This window comes from Stenella coeruleoalba, assembly GCF_951394435.1.
Source record: "Stenella coeruleoalba genome assembly, chromosome: 12".
NCBI classification, from domain to species: domain Eukaryota; kingdom Metazoa; phylum Chordata; class Mammalia; order Artiodactyla; family Delphinidae; genus Stenella; species Stenella coeruleoalba.
This window is the reverse complement of record NC_137158.1, coordinates 54693959-54708840: the sequence shown is the minus strand read 5'-3', so window position 1 is coordinate 54708840 and position 14882 is coordinate 54693959. Positions and strand designations below refer to the sequence as shown.

Below are 14882 nucleotides of genomic sequence, written 5' to 3'. Positions count from 1 at the left end.
TTCTCCACACCCTCTCCAGCATTTATTATTGTAGACTTCTCAATGACAGCCATTCTGACCGGTGTGAGGTGATACCTCATTGCTGTTTTGATCTGCATTTCTCTAATAATTAGCAATGTTGAGCATCTTTTTGTGTGTCTGTAGGCTTTTCTTGATGGTCCTGCTGAATGTCTCCACCTTTGGCTGGATTCACTTCTTTTGTCATGGTATCAAATCAAGACCAAAATGACAAAAATTTTGTCTAATTTAAAACAAAACAATGACCACAATGGACCCCAGGAGTGGACTAAACTGAAACTTGCAATTCTAAATTAAATATTCTAAGAATATCTGTATGAAATTCTACAGGGAAAAAAGTTACATTAATTTAACTTCTCTTGATGGAAACATCTATAACACAAATGATAGTTTGCCAACTGTGTTAATCATTTGCAAAGCATTCATCTCTGAACAGTTCATAAGTACCAGGACGCTTTCAGAATTCTTGGATCTAAATGGAAGACTGAACCAATGCACATTATCATTGATGATAATCCTGTGACACTAAGAGTGAGTCATCAAAAATGGCAACAAAAATAAATGCAAAATCTCTAAAGTAAAATTCAACAAGAAGATCATTACCTGGCCTGGAACAATAGTATGTGTGAAAAGCTTATTCAGTTCCACTAGTTTATTGGGAGTGATGTTAAATTTCAGTGCTATGGAGTTTAGGGTGTCCTGGCTTCCAGCCTAGAATAATCAAACAAACAAGATTCAATACACAAAGCAAAAAGCAAACAAAACCTTCCTCTTGATAGTCAACATTAATCTATTTGTGATATGAGTGAATAAAAATGTAACACATACATCCAAATGTATTATGAAAAAAGAGAATACATTCTCAATTCTTAAAAGAAGTCTTAGATATTATTCATTTCTGGACTCCCTTATCTTCAAATTTCACTGTCCACTAACAGATTTCTAAACTTACTCTGGCACAACTTAGGTGTATGGAGTAGAGGGTGTATGAGGTATAATATAAAGCTAAGAAGAAAAGAAATATTACAGACAACACCACTCCTAGGGGTAACAGGACTACTTTTTCTCTTTGCATTTTTCTGTCTGTCTATTTGCCTGTTTCTTTACTGCACTTTAGGCTCCTGGACTGTGGCCTGTTAATAGCCTTTTTCCCCACAGTGCCTGACACATAGAAGGCACTTAAATATTTGATGAATGAAAAAAGTGAAAGGCAGGGAAATCTAAAAGAACTTCGGATTAGCTACAAAAATTGTTCACTGACATTAAAAATGACAATTTCCCATGGTCAGCCAAATTAGTGTTATTCTCTAAATCTATAAAACTTGTGATATGTCTCAGGTGTACATGTTTCTTTCCTTCTCTAATAGAAGGGGAATAGGAATAAAAAGGGCAGTAAGAAGATGTGAAACTTCAGTGAAAAAGCTCCACCCAAAAAGAAGTCTGCTGCCTCTGGTAAGGTCAATATCCCAGGACAGACTCCCTGTCCAGGGTCACTGGATGGAACTTGTTAGCGGGAGGTCATTCTGGCGAGTGTCACTGAGAAGTTCCCAACTATAGCCCTGGGTCAACACTGGTGGCTGACCCTGTAAGCAGAACTGGCTCCACCAGGGGAGCCTCGAATTATAGGTGGAAATTTGAGGTGGCTGCAGGAGGTTGTGGACAGGGGCAAAGGTACACATGTAGAATTCAACTTACCACTCACTGCCCTTAAGTGTCAAAAACCTACCAACTAGGGCTTCCCTGGTGGCGCAGTGGTTGAGAGTCCGCCTGCCAATGCAGGGGACACGGGTTCATGCCCCGGCCCGGGAAGATCCCACATGCCGCGGAGCGGCTAGGCCCGTGAGCCATGGCCGCTGAGCCTGCGGGTCCGGAGCCTGTGCTCCGCAACGGGAGAGGCCACAACAGTGAGAGGCCCGCGTACCGCAAAAAAAACCAAAAACAACCCCACCAACTAGATGAACTGTCTCAGGCTAACCAAGTTCATAGTTACCGACTGCATTAAAATTACCTCAACGTATTTCTAGAACAAGACATAAATACGTATATTTTTAAAAAATTATTGAGAACTTAACCTATGCCCCTACCTTACCCTGAGCAAAATCACCTGTACTAAAGTGAAAAAACTTTTTTAAAATATATTTTTTTCAAATATTATACATTTACATAACATATTCAAATCTGGGAGGTTTCAGGGTTTAGCGTCAGTATAAGACACAGATTGATTATACAGACCAGAGCCAGACTGCTGGACCTGAATTCCAAATCTGCCACTTGCCAGCTGTGTGATCTTGGGTCACTTGTTTAACTTCTCTGTACCTCAGTTTCTTCATCCAAATTGAGATACATAATTGTAATTTCTAATTCAAGAGCATTTACTTCATGGCAAGTGATCAATAAATCGGCTTCATACTTTTACACAAACACTTGAAGATACTATGTATAGGGGTTTCAGGAAAGGAGAAACATTTTAACAATCTGCCGTTATTACACAAGGATAAGACATACATATGGAACCAAGTTACAGACCCTGGGAGGGATACTGGTATCAATACATGTTTGAAACTAAACAGAATGCTTGAACATCCACAGCTCTGGAGCAACGTAAGCAATCGGGTAAGGGGTTCCGGTCACGGTTCTCTAAACACGAAGTTATGGATCCCCTTTTACTTCCGACGACAAGTACACAGAGTAACTTGCCAACTAAAACTAATCCCCGTAACATAACTCAATCAGGTGGATAGATCTGAATTACTAACTTGATCACCTGTTTATATGAATTAATTTGGGGTTGATTTTTTTACTCTCACTGCATTATTTAGTACGTGCTATGTGAAGCATCTCCTAGCAAAGATACTTCTCATTTCCTTGGAGGGGCTCGTGAATCACACTGTAGGCTACACACGTGGCTTTAGAATTAATATTGTTATTCATGATAAATAATCCAACACTTCCTCAGTATCTTCTAGGAGGTAAGGAACTGTGCTAGGTGTTATGGGGATCAACAATATATTGCAGACAGCGGTAATGTGAGATATATAATCACCCCCAAATCCTTTCTGGAAAGGACCAAGCCTATAAACCATAGAAAGATGCCTAGGGATGTTCACAGAGCCCTGAGCATGAAATGCGGGTGCCAGGGCTCTTCAGTGTGATGCTACAGAAGCTTGGAGAGGATTCACCATTCCAGAAGAAACGGCAGGGAGGGACAGGCCTTGCTGCTTGCCTTATATAGAGCCTGGCACGGCACACAGATAATGAGTAGAAAAGAAATACACATGAGGAAAACACAGGGGCAATGGCAACAGCACTTAATTTCTTTCTAGAAGTCAGAGATCACTCTTCAGCAATGCTGGTTCAAAGTGAATTAAAACAGATCTATAACTGAGTGCCCACTTTACGCCAGGCCTAGGATAAGTAGACACAGCTCCTGGGCTCCGGGAGCTCATGGCGCAATGAGAGAGATGAGCATGTTAACGTGGAGGTGCAGTAACGGACACATACGCTGCATTATTCATGTGCTGATTCAACCATATGGAGGCCTATACCCTGCAAGCACCAGAAACAGAGTGGTGACCAAAGAGGAATCTAGTCTCTCTCTGTGGGTAAATGAATTAAGGCACAATCTAGATATAACAATCACACTAGTGAATCAATAGTGTTAAACGGAGATAAACTATGTAAAGATTTCATGAGAGAGAAAAATGAAGGGATCTGGCCTAGACTTGCTGGATGGTCACGGAAAGGAAGATCGAACATGGAGAGTAATGGGAAGAAGATGTTAAGGCTAAGGTTCTGGTTTGTAGAAATGTACGGATGATGGAGCCACAGCTTCTTGAACAAAGACCAAGCACGGAGGTCTAAGTTAATGTCTGAGTAGACAGCTGAATCTTTGGTTTGGGAACTCAGAAAGCATGTCTGGGATGGAGACCTAAAATTGGTCGTCCTTGGCATATCAAACGGTAATTCAAGTAACAGGTATACCCAGGGAAAAAATAAGGAAGGAAGAGAAATGACTAAGGGGAAGGATGTGTCAGGGAGAAACATTATGTAAATCTAGTGGTATTAACAAACTTTCATTCTACCTGTTTATACTTACAGTGTATTCCATAGTACCCTGGGGCTTCTGAACCACCATCTTCTTTTCTTTTTTATCATGTGTTTTGTTTTGATTGTCATCTGGAGAATAAAATGTTTATAAGTGAATGATTTCATTTTCAGAAATTGAGGATAGGGTAATCTACAGTATATTAAAACCCACTTTCGAATTGACTTTGAAAAAAAAAGATTAAAAGAAAAGTGGACTAAATGTACAAATAGACCAAACTCATAAAAACATATTGTTCATCCATGTATACTTGAATAAATGATTAATGTTAACTGTGATCAAATAGTACAAATAACAATGAGGTTATGCTTTATAGTTATTCAAGTATTCGTTTAAATGATAATGTATAAAGACGAAGTTAAAGTAAAACTAGTACAGTCATGATATAAATGATGTATAATGTAAATCAGTACAGCCCTTTCAGAAGGCGATTTGTCAATATGTAACAATAGCTATAAAAATGTTCATTCTTTGACTCAGTAATCTTTCCCTTATTTATCCTAAGGAAAAATTCAAAAGAAGAAAAATGCTATGCACAGCATATGTACTGCAGTATTATTTATAATAATGAAAACTTGTAAAGACCTATATGTTCAACAACATATTAAGTTGGACCACAGAGTTCGCTATTTTTAAGGGTCAAACTGGTCAACCTGATAGTTTGGCAGCTACATATGATTCAACCTAATTGTTATGATTAAATGTATCAACCCAGACACTGAAAACCAGAGACATATAACAATGGATACAAATTAAGTGATAAAAAGTACCAAATTGAATTAACTATGAAAAGATGCTCTAACTTGTATGAGATCAGAAAAATGCAAATTAAGACGCAGCATCATTTTACATCTATTAGCGTGGCAAAAATCAGAAAGCTGGATAATTCTAGTGTTGGCAAAGATGTGAACTGCTACTAGCGATGTAAACTGGTATAGCCATCCCAGCAAATTAAGCATACGTAGCCCACATGAGTCAGCAAACTAACCCACAGATATACATCCTCTCCCAGGAGATATCATGAAGTAACATGCTGGAGGGTATACAGAACAACAGTATCTGTGGCAGCAGCGAACAGGAGGGTCAGCAAAATATATCTAATTACTGCCTAGAATCCCAGAGCATAACAAGCCCAAGCATACACTGCAACATGTTTACATCGAGAGAAACAGAATGAGATGTACAGAATGGTATCATTATGTATATTTCAAAAAGCTGTCCACAAAACAACTACACACATTTTTCAAGGCCACATCCAGAAAAAAGCCTATACACATTGGACACAAAAGAATGGAGTGGAGCGGGGAGAGAAACGGGAGTGGGGAATGAGGATAAAAAGGAACTCATGAATAAATAACGAAGGGCCCAGCTCTGACCAGTGATGACAAGCCACGCACTCTGAAGTGTGATTAACGCGTCCCTCTCCATCTGAGGTCCTACAACTCCCCACACCCACATGCAAACCAACAATATCATTTCAACTACACAACAAATGTGGGTAAACTGGACGAGAGCTGGAAGGTAACACAGAAATATGAAAACAGTTCATTCACATGGGATTTACTGACTTTTAAGTATTTCTTTTACATTATTTTAAATTAAGAACCAAGAAAAAAAATAAAAGATGCTGCTATTAGTATCCTTTTCTAGTCATTTGTAGAACCAGAGACACCCTGAAAAATCCCTGTGCTGTAAAAAATGACCTCCCTTCTGTCAGGTGACCCCATCTAAATTACTTCAGGAAGACGAGGCTGTACTGACTGTGGTTTTCAGATCTCCAAATTCTGCAGATCAGGAGATTCCACACAGCCTACTGAAAAACCCAATCACAGTATTTTACAACTCTTATCATCTACCTGGTGCTCATTCTTGTTAATATCTCAGCTCCACTCTCTGTCCCACACTCCTGCCCTTCTCTTTGTCACCATAAACAGCTGTCCCTTTAGTTCCTCGTGCTTTCAGCACAGTCTCTTCATGTCCTTCTGTAGGTGCTTCCTATTTCTAGAACCTAAGCTGCTGTTTCCCATCTGTGGCAGCTACAGCCCATGCCCTTCCATAGGCTGTGCCTAGTCATCTCTGGTCCCAATGCGGGCACTGTTGTTAGCCGCCAAATCATGAGAGTTTCCGTACTGTTCAGCTGCCAAAGAAAGACAGGCGCTGGCTGAACCTTTCAGGATACACTTAACTATGTGCACCTGAATTAGTACAAAACTTACTTTCCTTTGGCACAAGTGGGTAGGCCAGAAAAATGGCAATCACAGTAGTATTAGTAAAAGAGAACAAAAACCCGCCAGAGTCTAAGATTTTGAAATCCTCGAGGTAAAGACCGTAATGTACCCATCTTTGAGCATCTTGTGTTTTAATATGATATCCGTTATATATGCTTGCATGAACTTTCCAATATAGATCAACGAGCCTGACAAGTTTGATGGTGGGCAACATGCTCACTCACAGAGCATCACACCAGGAAAATCGTCGGAACCAATCAAAGCCACAACCCGAACACTAAGTTTTACAGCTGACTGAATACAGAAAGCAGAGGAGTAACTGGCACATTCTAAGGACCCAAACGTCTTCATATCAGTGACGCCCAAGGAAAGGCTTCATATTACTTCCTAAATATTTTCTTGCAGTAAGTTTTCAAGATGGCCGGCTGCTTGTCTCAATAAGCGAAGTCCTGGATACCTTATCCAGATGGATTCTGCAGCACATGGTCCATAAGGCACTGGGGAGAGTGGGGAATAGACCCAAGCCTCCTTGGAAAGAGCTCCTTTGCTGTGCTTCAGGAGCGGACTCCACCTCCAGCACTTCAGGTGAGGACTCATGGCCATCCACAAGGATGGAATTCTCTCTCAATGACACCTGACACCTCTACTTGAAGCTTTAGGCCTCCTCAGGCCCTTTGCACCTCTCCAAATTCGGAAACTCCCCCTGCTTACAAAAACCTGAAGCAAATGATGTAAAAGTATCTACTGCCAGAGGAGAAAATTGGCCAGGTGATCCTCAGAAGCTATTCAGAACCTCCTATTCGCCCCCCCTTCGAAAAGTTTCAGAGCCAGTTTTCCCACCCAGTAAGAACGTAACTGGGACAAAATTGACCAAAACCCTAGAAGAATGAAACATAAGCCCTTTTGCCTAACCTGTCTCATTTCTCATAAATCCTGGAGGGGCCGAAACAGGGAACGGGGAGAACCTGTGTTGACCTCAGGTGGACCTGGTGCCCTGCCCACAGCCCTGCTTCTTCCTCCCTTCCCAGCCCACAGAAGGGCCAGGGGTGTCCAGAAAACAAGGCTCTTGCCTCCTGCATCTGAGGAGATGCTAGATATGTTTACAGAAAGACTCTTCTCTCTCCATGTGTTAGGGCTAAAAGAAGGTGATGTTCAGGAGAATGTCCAGGGCCTGAAAAGGCATAAAGTCGGATGTAAAGGAATCCTTTCACTAGGTGATCTGTGAAGTCGTGGAGCTTACAACTGCCAAGAGAATATCTGAGGTTTGAGAACAGAACCTAAGGAAGGCTTAGATTTGGGGGGCAGGGGCCAAAAAGAAGTGTGGCTGATTGGCAGGTGGGGAGGATTGAAAAGATAGGAAAATGAGTGTCATGTCACAAAGGCGTGGAAAAAAGTTAAAGGAAAGTTGTACTGACGCTGTCAAATGTTACCCTGAGGATGAGAGATGGAAACCTGGAAACAGGTGACTGGGAGGTCACAGAGGTCCTGAGATGAAAGTGGAGGGATCTCAAGACAGATGGTGTTAACCCTATCAGTAAAGTTATTTGCTAAAATGTAAGGAGGTGAAGACAGGACTGGGGCTTTAAGGGGTTGTGACATTTGGAAGAGTTATTGTGGCAAAGGTCAGGTTTTAATAAAGTGAATACTGAAAAAAGCAACAAGCAGCAGCAGTAAGGGTTCCCCCAGGGGTGGGTCTCAACATCAGGGTGACAGACCATGCAAGAAATCAGCCAATCCCCTGCTGTCACGGCCACCCATGGGGTTAGGACATGCAAGCAGGGCAGCAAGAGCTCGAGGAGTGGTAGGTGAGGGGCACCGAGACGGGGTTAGGAGAATGATGTGACGTGTTAGCTTCCTATTGCTACTGTAAGACGTTACCACAAATCTCGTGGCTCCAAATAAAAAACAGACACAAACGTACTATCTTACAGTTCTGTACGTTCCAAGTCTGACATGGGTCTCACCGGGCAAAATTCACGGCGTCAGCAGGCAGTTCTTGCAGTTCTTTCCGGAGGCTATAGGGGAAGACCGGTTTTCTGGCCTGTTCACCTCAGAAGTAGCCCACGTTCCTCAACTCAAGGTCCCTCCCTCCATCTGCAAACCGTGCACCAAGCCGTGTGCTCTCATGCTGCCGTTTCTCTAGCTCTCTTCTGCCACCCTCTTTCACTTTTCAGAATCCTCATGTTTATACTGGGCACCTGGATAATCCAGGATGCGCACCTCCTTCAGGTCAGCTGATTAGCAACCTTAATTCCATCTACAACCTTAATTCGCCTTTGCTGTGTAACCTGACAGGTTTCGGAAATTAGGACACGGATCCCTTTTGGGGAGGGTGGGAGGGCATGAGGGCATTATTCTGCCTACCACAGGTGGAGAACAGGTTTATGGGAAAAGATAAGAGGTTCAGATCCAAAGAGGGGATTTTTGAGGATTCAAGTAGTGATCTCAGGTGTGAATGTGAGTATGCCGGGGAGAAGGGGGATAGGGGAAGGTGCGTGGAGGTGTTCAGGAATGCAGCTCTGGTTATATGTTTCAGTTCTGGAAAAATTCCAGCAAGAATGAGACAATATCAATGTCACTGAAACCAGAGCATCTGGCTCCTGGCACAGACCCCTGGGGACTGAGTGAAGTCAGGACAGTGGACATTATTATCCATTATTGTACATGAAAACAGAAACAAAGAGATACCTGTGAATTCCCTGGATCTTGATTCCATAAGCTCTACATAGATAGAGGAAGGATAGAAAAGTCCGTGTGTAGCTTTGTTTTTTCTATTATCAACTATCTGAACAAGCACAAACAGAATGTTGAAAATTATCAGGTTTTCAAATTATATCAGAACCAATTTTTCTCTGGCCTTACATCAACCGGGTGTGTGTGCCCCTTCTTCCCTTACTCCTCTTGAACAATCGGTTCTCTCCCTTCCTTCCAGCTCTATCATAAGACCATCTGAATAGGTACATGAAGCTGAAAGCACAGGACCCACTACACACTTGTCTGAAGAGGAAGGACAGTTTCCATGGCATCCAAAAGATGTGGATTCAGAGAGCAACAATTGTCTATGTCTCTCTAGATCTAAGAAAAGGGTACCCTGCTTTGTAAACAGGAAAATCTGTTTCCAATGACAGACATAGCCCTAAACTGGGAACAGATGTATTTGGTTATGGCAATCTGATGATATTAATCAAAGTCAGGTCATGTGCCATTTCCCTTATGTCACCCAACATTTTTCTGATTATTATTTGGTTTTGGGGTCAAAACAAGCTGGATTCACCGAACAACCCTCATAGCTCTGCAATGTTAAACAAGTCACTTGAAATCTTTGTGCCTCCGTTTCCTTATCTGTAAAATGGAGATCTCACAATGTTGTTCAAAAGATTAAATGAGATAATGGGCACAGTGTTTCTCTCAGAGCCTGGCACAAAGTAAGTGTTTAACAAATGTAATTAATAATACTGCAGTCAACATAAGTAAACAGCAATTTGAACAGAGCAGGGTGTTAAAAGAATTATACCATAAGCAAAAGGTTTCATTCCAGAAATACAGGAGTGATATAGCATTAATGTGATAGATGATTATAAACTGCTTAAAGGAAAAAAAACATATCTGATCACGCTGATACATGCCAAAAATCATCTGATGAAATTAAACAGCCATTATTATATTTTTAAAAAGAATAAAATTTTTAAAAATCCAACTGTTAGAAAACTAAGAATAGGAGTGAATTTTCTTAACATGATGAAGAATGTTTAGTTACTCTTTGATATTAATGAGAAATGTGCTTCTGAAAAAGCAATGAAACCCTAAAGGTTGTATATCAAAAGCAATTTCCCCATAAGAATGAAAACTAAATGACTTCATGACATCACTTCCAGGACTGCAGTGCCTGGTTAGTTACCTAAATGCAGCCTGAACTAACACACTAGTGAGGCCGCCACCCCAGCCTTACAGAAGGTTCCAGGGTATGCAGTGGGAGGGATACCCACAGGCACTGCACAAGCTCCACCCATTCTTTTTACTCCTGTTTTTCTATGAAGACAAGTGCCTGAGAGCACTTCCTGCAAAGCTTTTAAGGCTTCTGGGCATAGTATCTCCCAGTCCACTAAATTACAACAAAGAGGCTAACCTAATGTGAGGCAAGGCTAAACCGCAAGTACTCAAGGTCATAAAAATAAACTCTGCAGTGGAGATGAAAGCAGAAACACTTCAAACATAAGGAGACAGCTTGGAAATCCCGAGGAGGAAGAGGGAACCCCTGCCCTTTATTGGAGGCCACCTTTTAGAGCCCTGAAAGGCAACATGTGTGCAGAATGGACTCCATGTGCCCACTTGTTCCCCAATGGTCTCTAGAATTAATAAGCACTATTCTAAACCCTCCTAAAGCAGGCCTGAGTAAACAGATGAATTCTTATAGCAGAAACCAAAAGCAAATATAAAAAGTAAAACACTAACCAAAACAGATACAGGAATTCCTACTATCATAGTTTATACTCAACTTTGTTCTGGAATCTCTAGTCATAAAAAAGTTTTAAATACTGAAAAGAAAGAAATGAAAATTTGATTATTAGCAGATGAATTAATTATCTACCTCAAAAGCCAACATCATAAAAACATCCAGAAATCATAAAATTGTTCAGTAAGGTGACCAGATGTAGCAATCTTTTATACTTGTGATAAAAACTATTTGGAAAAGTTCCAGCATAATGGTATCAAACTAGAAAATATCTAAGAATAAATACAGCAAGACAATGGCAAAAGATATATAAAAAAAGTTTTAAAGGTTCTCTGAAGTATATAAATGGAAGCTTGAATACAGGGTGGTGCATATAATGTTCCTAAATAGGAAACATCATTCTTGTGAATATTTCACTTTCTCTTCAAATTAATTTTTAAATTATACGCGATTTAGGTCAAAAATTAAAAAACATTTTGGAGAAGGGAAACATGTCAAACTGTTAACCAGGCATAAATATATAAGACTAGAAGCTAAATACATTAAGACGATCCAAAATTATTTTTGAAAGAGAAATACAGTTAAATACAGAAATACAGTTAAAATACAGTTGAATGAAAGAAGAAAATACCAATCACCCATTTTACCCCCATTCAGAGAGAAACAATGTTTGCATTCTGGTAAATATACTTCCAACAGCTCTCCTTCTTTTACACAAAGATGGAATTGTAGTCTATACACTATTGTCAACCTGCTTTTCTACTGTAACAATATTTTGTGAAAATTTCCCACGGCATTAACTGTTTTTCTTCATCATTAAAAAATGGTGGGAATTCCCTGGTGGTCCAGTGGTTAAGAATCTGCCTTTCAATGCAGGGGACGCGCTTTTGATCCCTCCTCGGGGAACTAAGATCCCACATGCCGTGTAGCAACTAAGCCTGCGCACTCCGGAGCCCGCATGCCACAACTAGAGAGCCCGCATGCCGCAACTAAGATTCGATGCAGCCAAATAAATAAATATTAATAAGTAAATAATTATGTTAAAAAAACATATTGAAAACAAAAAAAATGGCACATAGTATTCCATTTAAAGTTATTTATGTTATTTTAATTTTTCCACTATTTTAAACATGCAATGATAGTCGCTGTGGTCAAATCCACTACGCTCATGATCATTTCCTTAGGGTAAGCTTCTGCAAACAGAATTGTTGGGGAAAAGGGTGTGCAAAAGTAAAGCTCTTGATAAAAATGGCCAAACTGCCTTTCAAAAAGATCCAACCACATTCCTCCTATCAGTGTTTTTCCCTTGCACTCTCCGCAGTTCACTTCTAATTTGATTTTTCAAAATCACTAACCCTATTTAGTCTAATCTGTTGTCCTTCCCTTGGCCCCAACCACATTCGAGTGTTTCTCTAAAAGTGAGATTTCTCATAATACAAATGTGACATCACACGACGGACTGAGCAGGAAACAAGATTTGCAAGATGCAGACCACTATAGTCATAAGAGGACTAGACTTTCAGCTGGAACAAATACAGCAGGTTCTGTCAAACACAGCTGCTTCACTTAGTGACTAGAATGGATTACAATATACTGTGTTAATGGGAGGGCTGGAGCTGTGAGGAAAAGGAAAGAGGTTCCCTTGAGCGAAACCCAGCCAGTTAGCAGGGCCTGGGGGGTGTGGGAATGGGGAGACGTTGGTCAGAGTACAAACATCCAGCGATAAGATGAATAGGTTCTGAGGATCTAATGAACAGCATGGTGATCATAGTTAAATACTGTATGCTATACTTAAAAGTTGTTAAGAGAGCACCTCTTAAATGTTCTTACCACATAAAAGAAATGGTAATTATGTGACCAGATGAAGGTGTTAGTGAATGCTAGGGTGGTAACCATTTTGCAATATATCTATGTATCAAATTAACACATTGTATACATTAACCTTACACAATTTTATGTCAATTATATCTCAGTAAAGCTGGAAAAAAGAATTATGATGCCTTTTTATATTCCTACTTATAGTCATGTTTACAATCATTATTATGTATTTTTAATTTTATGTTTTATTAGTTGCAATGCTGACCACCAATTCTTTTATAAAATGACTTTTTAAGGACTTCCCTGGTTAAGAATGAGCTTGCCAATGCAGGGGACATGGGTTCCATCCCTGGTCCGGGAAGATCCTACATGCCTTGGAGCAACTAAGCCCGTGCGCCACAACTACTGAAGTCCGCGCACTCTAGGGCCCACATGTCGCAACTACTGAGCCCACATGCTGCAACTACTGAAGCCCACGCACCTAGAGCTGCAATCCACAAGAGAAGCCACTGCAATGAGAAGCCCTCGCACCGCAACGAAGAGTAGACCCTGCTCACCACAACTAGAGAAAGGCCGCACGCAGCAAGAAGACCCAACACGGCCAAAAATAATAAATAAATAAATAAATGACTTTTTCATTCTTGAGGACATTTTGACATGTGTCTCAGAAAAAAACATCACTCCCTCTCAGTAACTTTATTTTAAGAAAGGTATGATACAAAAGGTATGTTTCCTAAAACTTTAGTATGTCTGAGGATGTCCTGTTGTCTTTGAGTCTGAAAAACAACTTTTACTTCACAATTCTGAAGGAGATTTAATTCCCCTGGTGTTCACTGCTGTGGAGAAGTCTGTGCCTCTCTTCTCTGCTCCTTTGTAGGGAACATTTTGTTAAGTTTTTTGTGGTTTTTTTTCTTTTTGCCTGTTTGTTTTTTTGTTTGTTTTTACCATTTATCCATAACCTGTAAACATTTGCCACATTTAAGTGCAGAGTTTTCCCCTTAATTTTGCTTAAATATGATGAGCTGTTCTGATTTTAGAAGTCAGGTACGAGTTTCAGCTCATGAAAGCATTCTTCTTATCTTACACTATGTCTCATTACTGCTTCTATTCCCATTGTTCTGACCTCCTCACCAAGAACACCATTGATTCCTAGGTCCTTCACTTACGCCTCCCACATCTGTCATCTTCTCTCTTAACGCTTGCATTCTTTCTGTGATGATCCTTTGCATTCTGGGGGCACTTGTCAGATTGGACCTGTTCACCACCTAGGCTTTCATGGTATGACTTCACTTTAAACATTAGTCTGACTTCCTTGATGGCCCCAAGAAGCACAAGCCTAATTATTTCCATCCTAATAATTTCGATTTATTTTATACCCAAGTCCCTGAAGTCCTTATACACTGCTTGATTAAAAAAATATATGAATAAGGTTCTTAATATCCTCTTTCCACATCAAAGTCCATTTTTTTGTTTGTTTGTTTGTTTTTGTTTTTGTTTTTTGCGGTACGCGGGCCTCTCACTTTTGCGGCCTCTCCCGTTGCGGAGCACAGGCTCCAGACGCGCAGGCTCAGCGGCCATGGCTCACGGGCCCAGCCGCTCCGCGGCATGTGGGATCCTCCCGGACCGGGGCACGAACCCACGTCCCCTGCATCCGCAGGCGGACCCTCAACCACTGCGCCACCAGGGAAGCCCCAAAGTCCATTTTAATCCTTTAATTTGAGCTCTAAAGCACTAGAATGATCATTACTTTTGAACAGAAGAGTCATGCTATTGTATGTTTGTGGTTTGACCTATTTATGTTTAGGAATTAATTTATCAGAATAGCACATCTTTGGCTTTCTGAACTTGCTAAGTGAAACAAAGATAAGCAACAGATAGGAAATCTTCACACATGTGGTTAAAAAATACACTAAGGGCTTCCCTGGTGGCGCAGTGGTTGAGAGTCCACCTGCCGGTGCAGGGGACACGGGTTCGTGCCCCGGTCCGGGAGGATCCCACACGCCGCGGAGCGGTTGGTACCGTGAGCTATGGCCACTGAGCCTGCGCGTCCGGAGCCTGTGCTCCGCAACGGCAGAGGCCACAACAGTGAGAGACCCACGTACCAAAAAAAAAAAAGAAAAAAATACCCTAAGAAAAAGTAATCTGTATGAGGAAAAGTGTCAGGGTTGCCATCATGAGAAGTAATTCAATAGTTGGTTACTTTCATCCTGTAGCAAACCCCAAAAATGTTTAACAAAGGAAAAGTGGAGAATTTCATTTA

General features: G+C 40.9%; 1 protein-coding gene across 4 annotated transcripts in view; it reads right to left on the bottom strand.

Moving 5' to 3' along the window:
- The window catches only part of NCOA7 (nuclear receptor coactivator 7), a 144884-nt gene that overhangs the window by 57966 nt on the left and 72036 nt on the right, over positions 1-14882 (bottom strand). For all 4 annotated transcript variants that reach the window (XM_079939509.1, XM_079939511.1, XM_079939510.1 and 1 more), the window contains 2 exons: positions 4115-4194; positions 622-729 (listed from right to left, as the gene is read on the bottom strand). In XM_079939509.1, coding sequence (XP_079795635.1) covers positions 622-729; positions 4115-4194 — 188 coding nt within the window. The remainder of the gene's footprint in view (positions 1-621; positions 730-4114; positions 4195-14882) is intronic.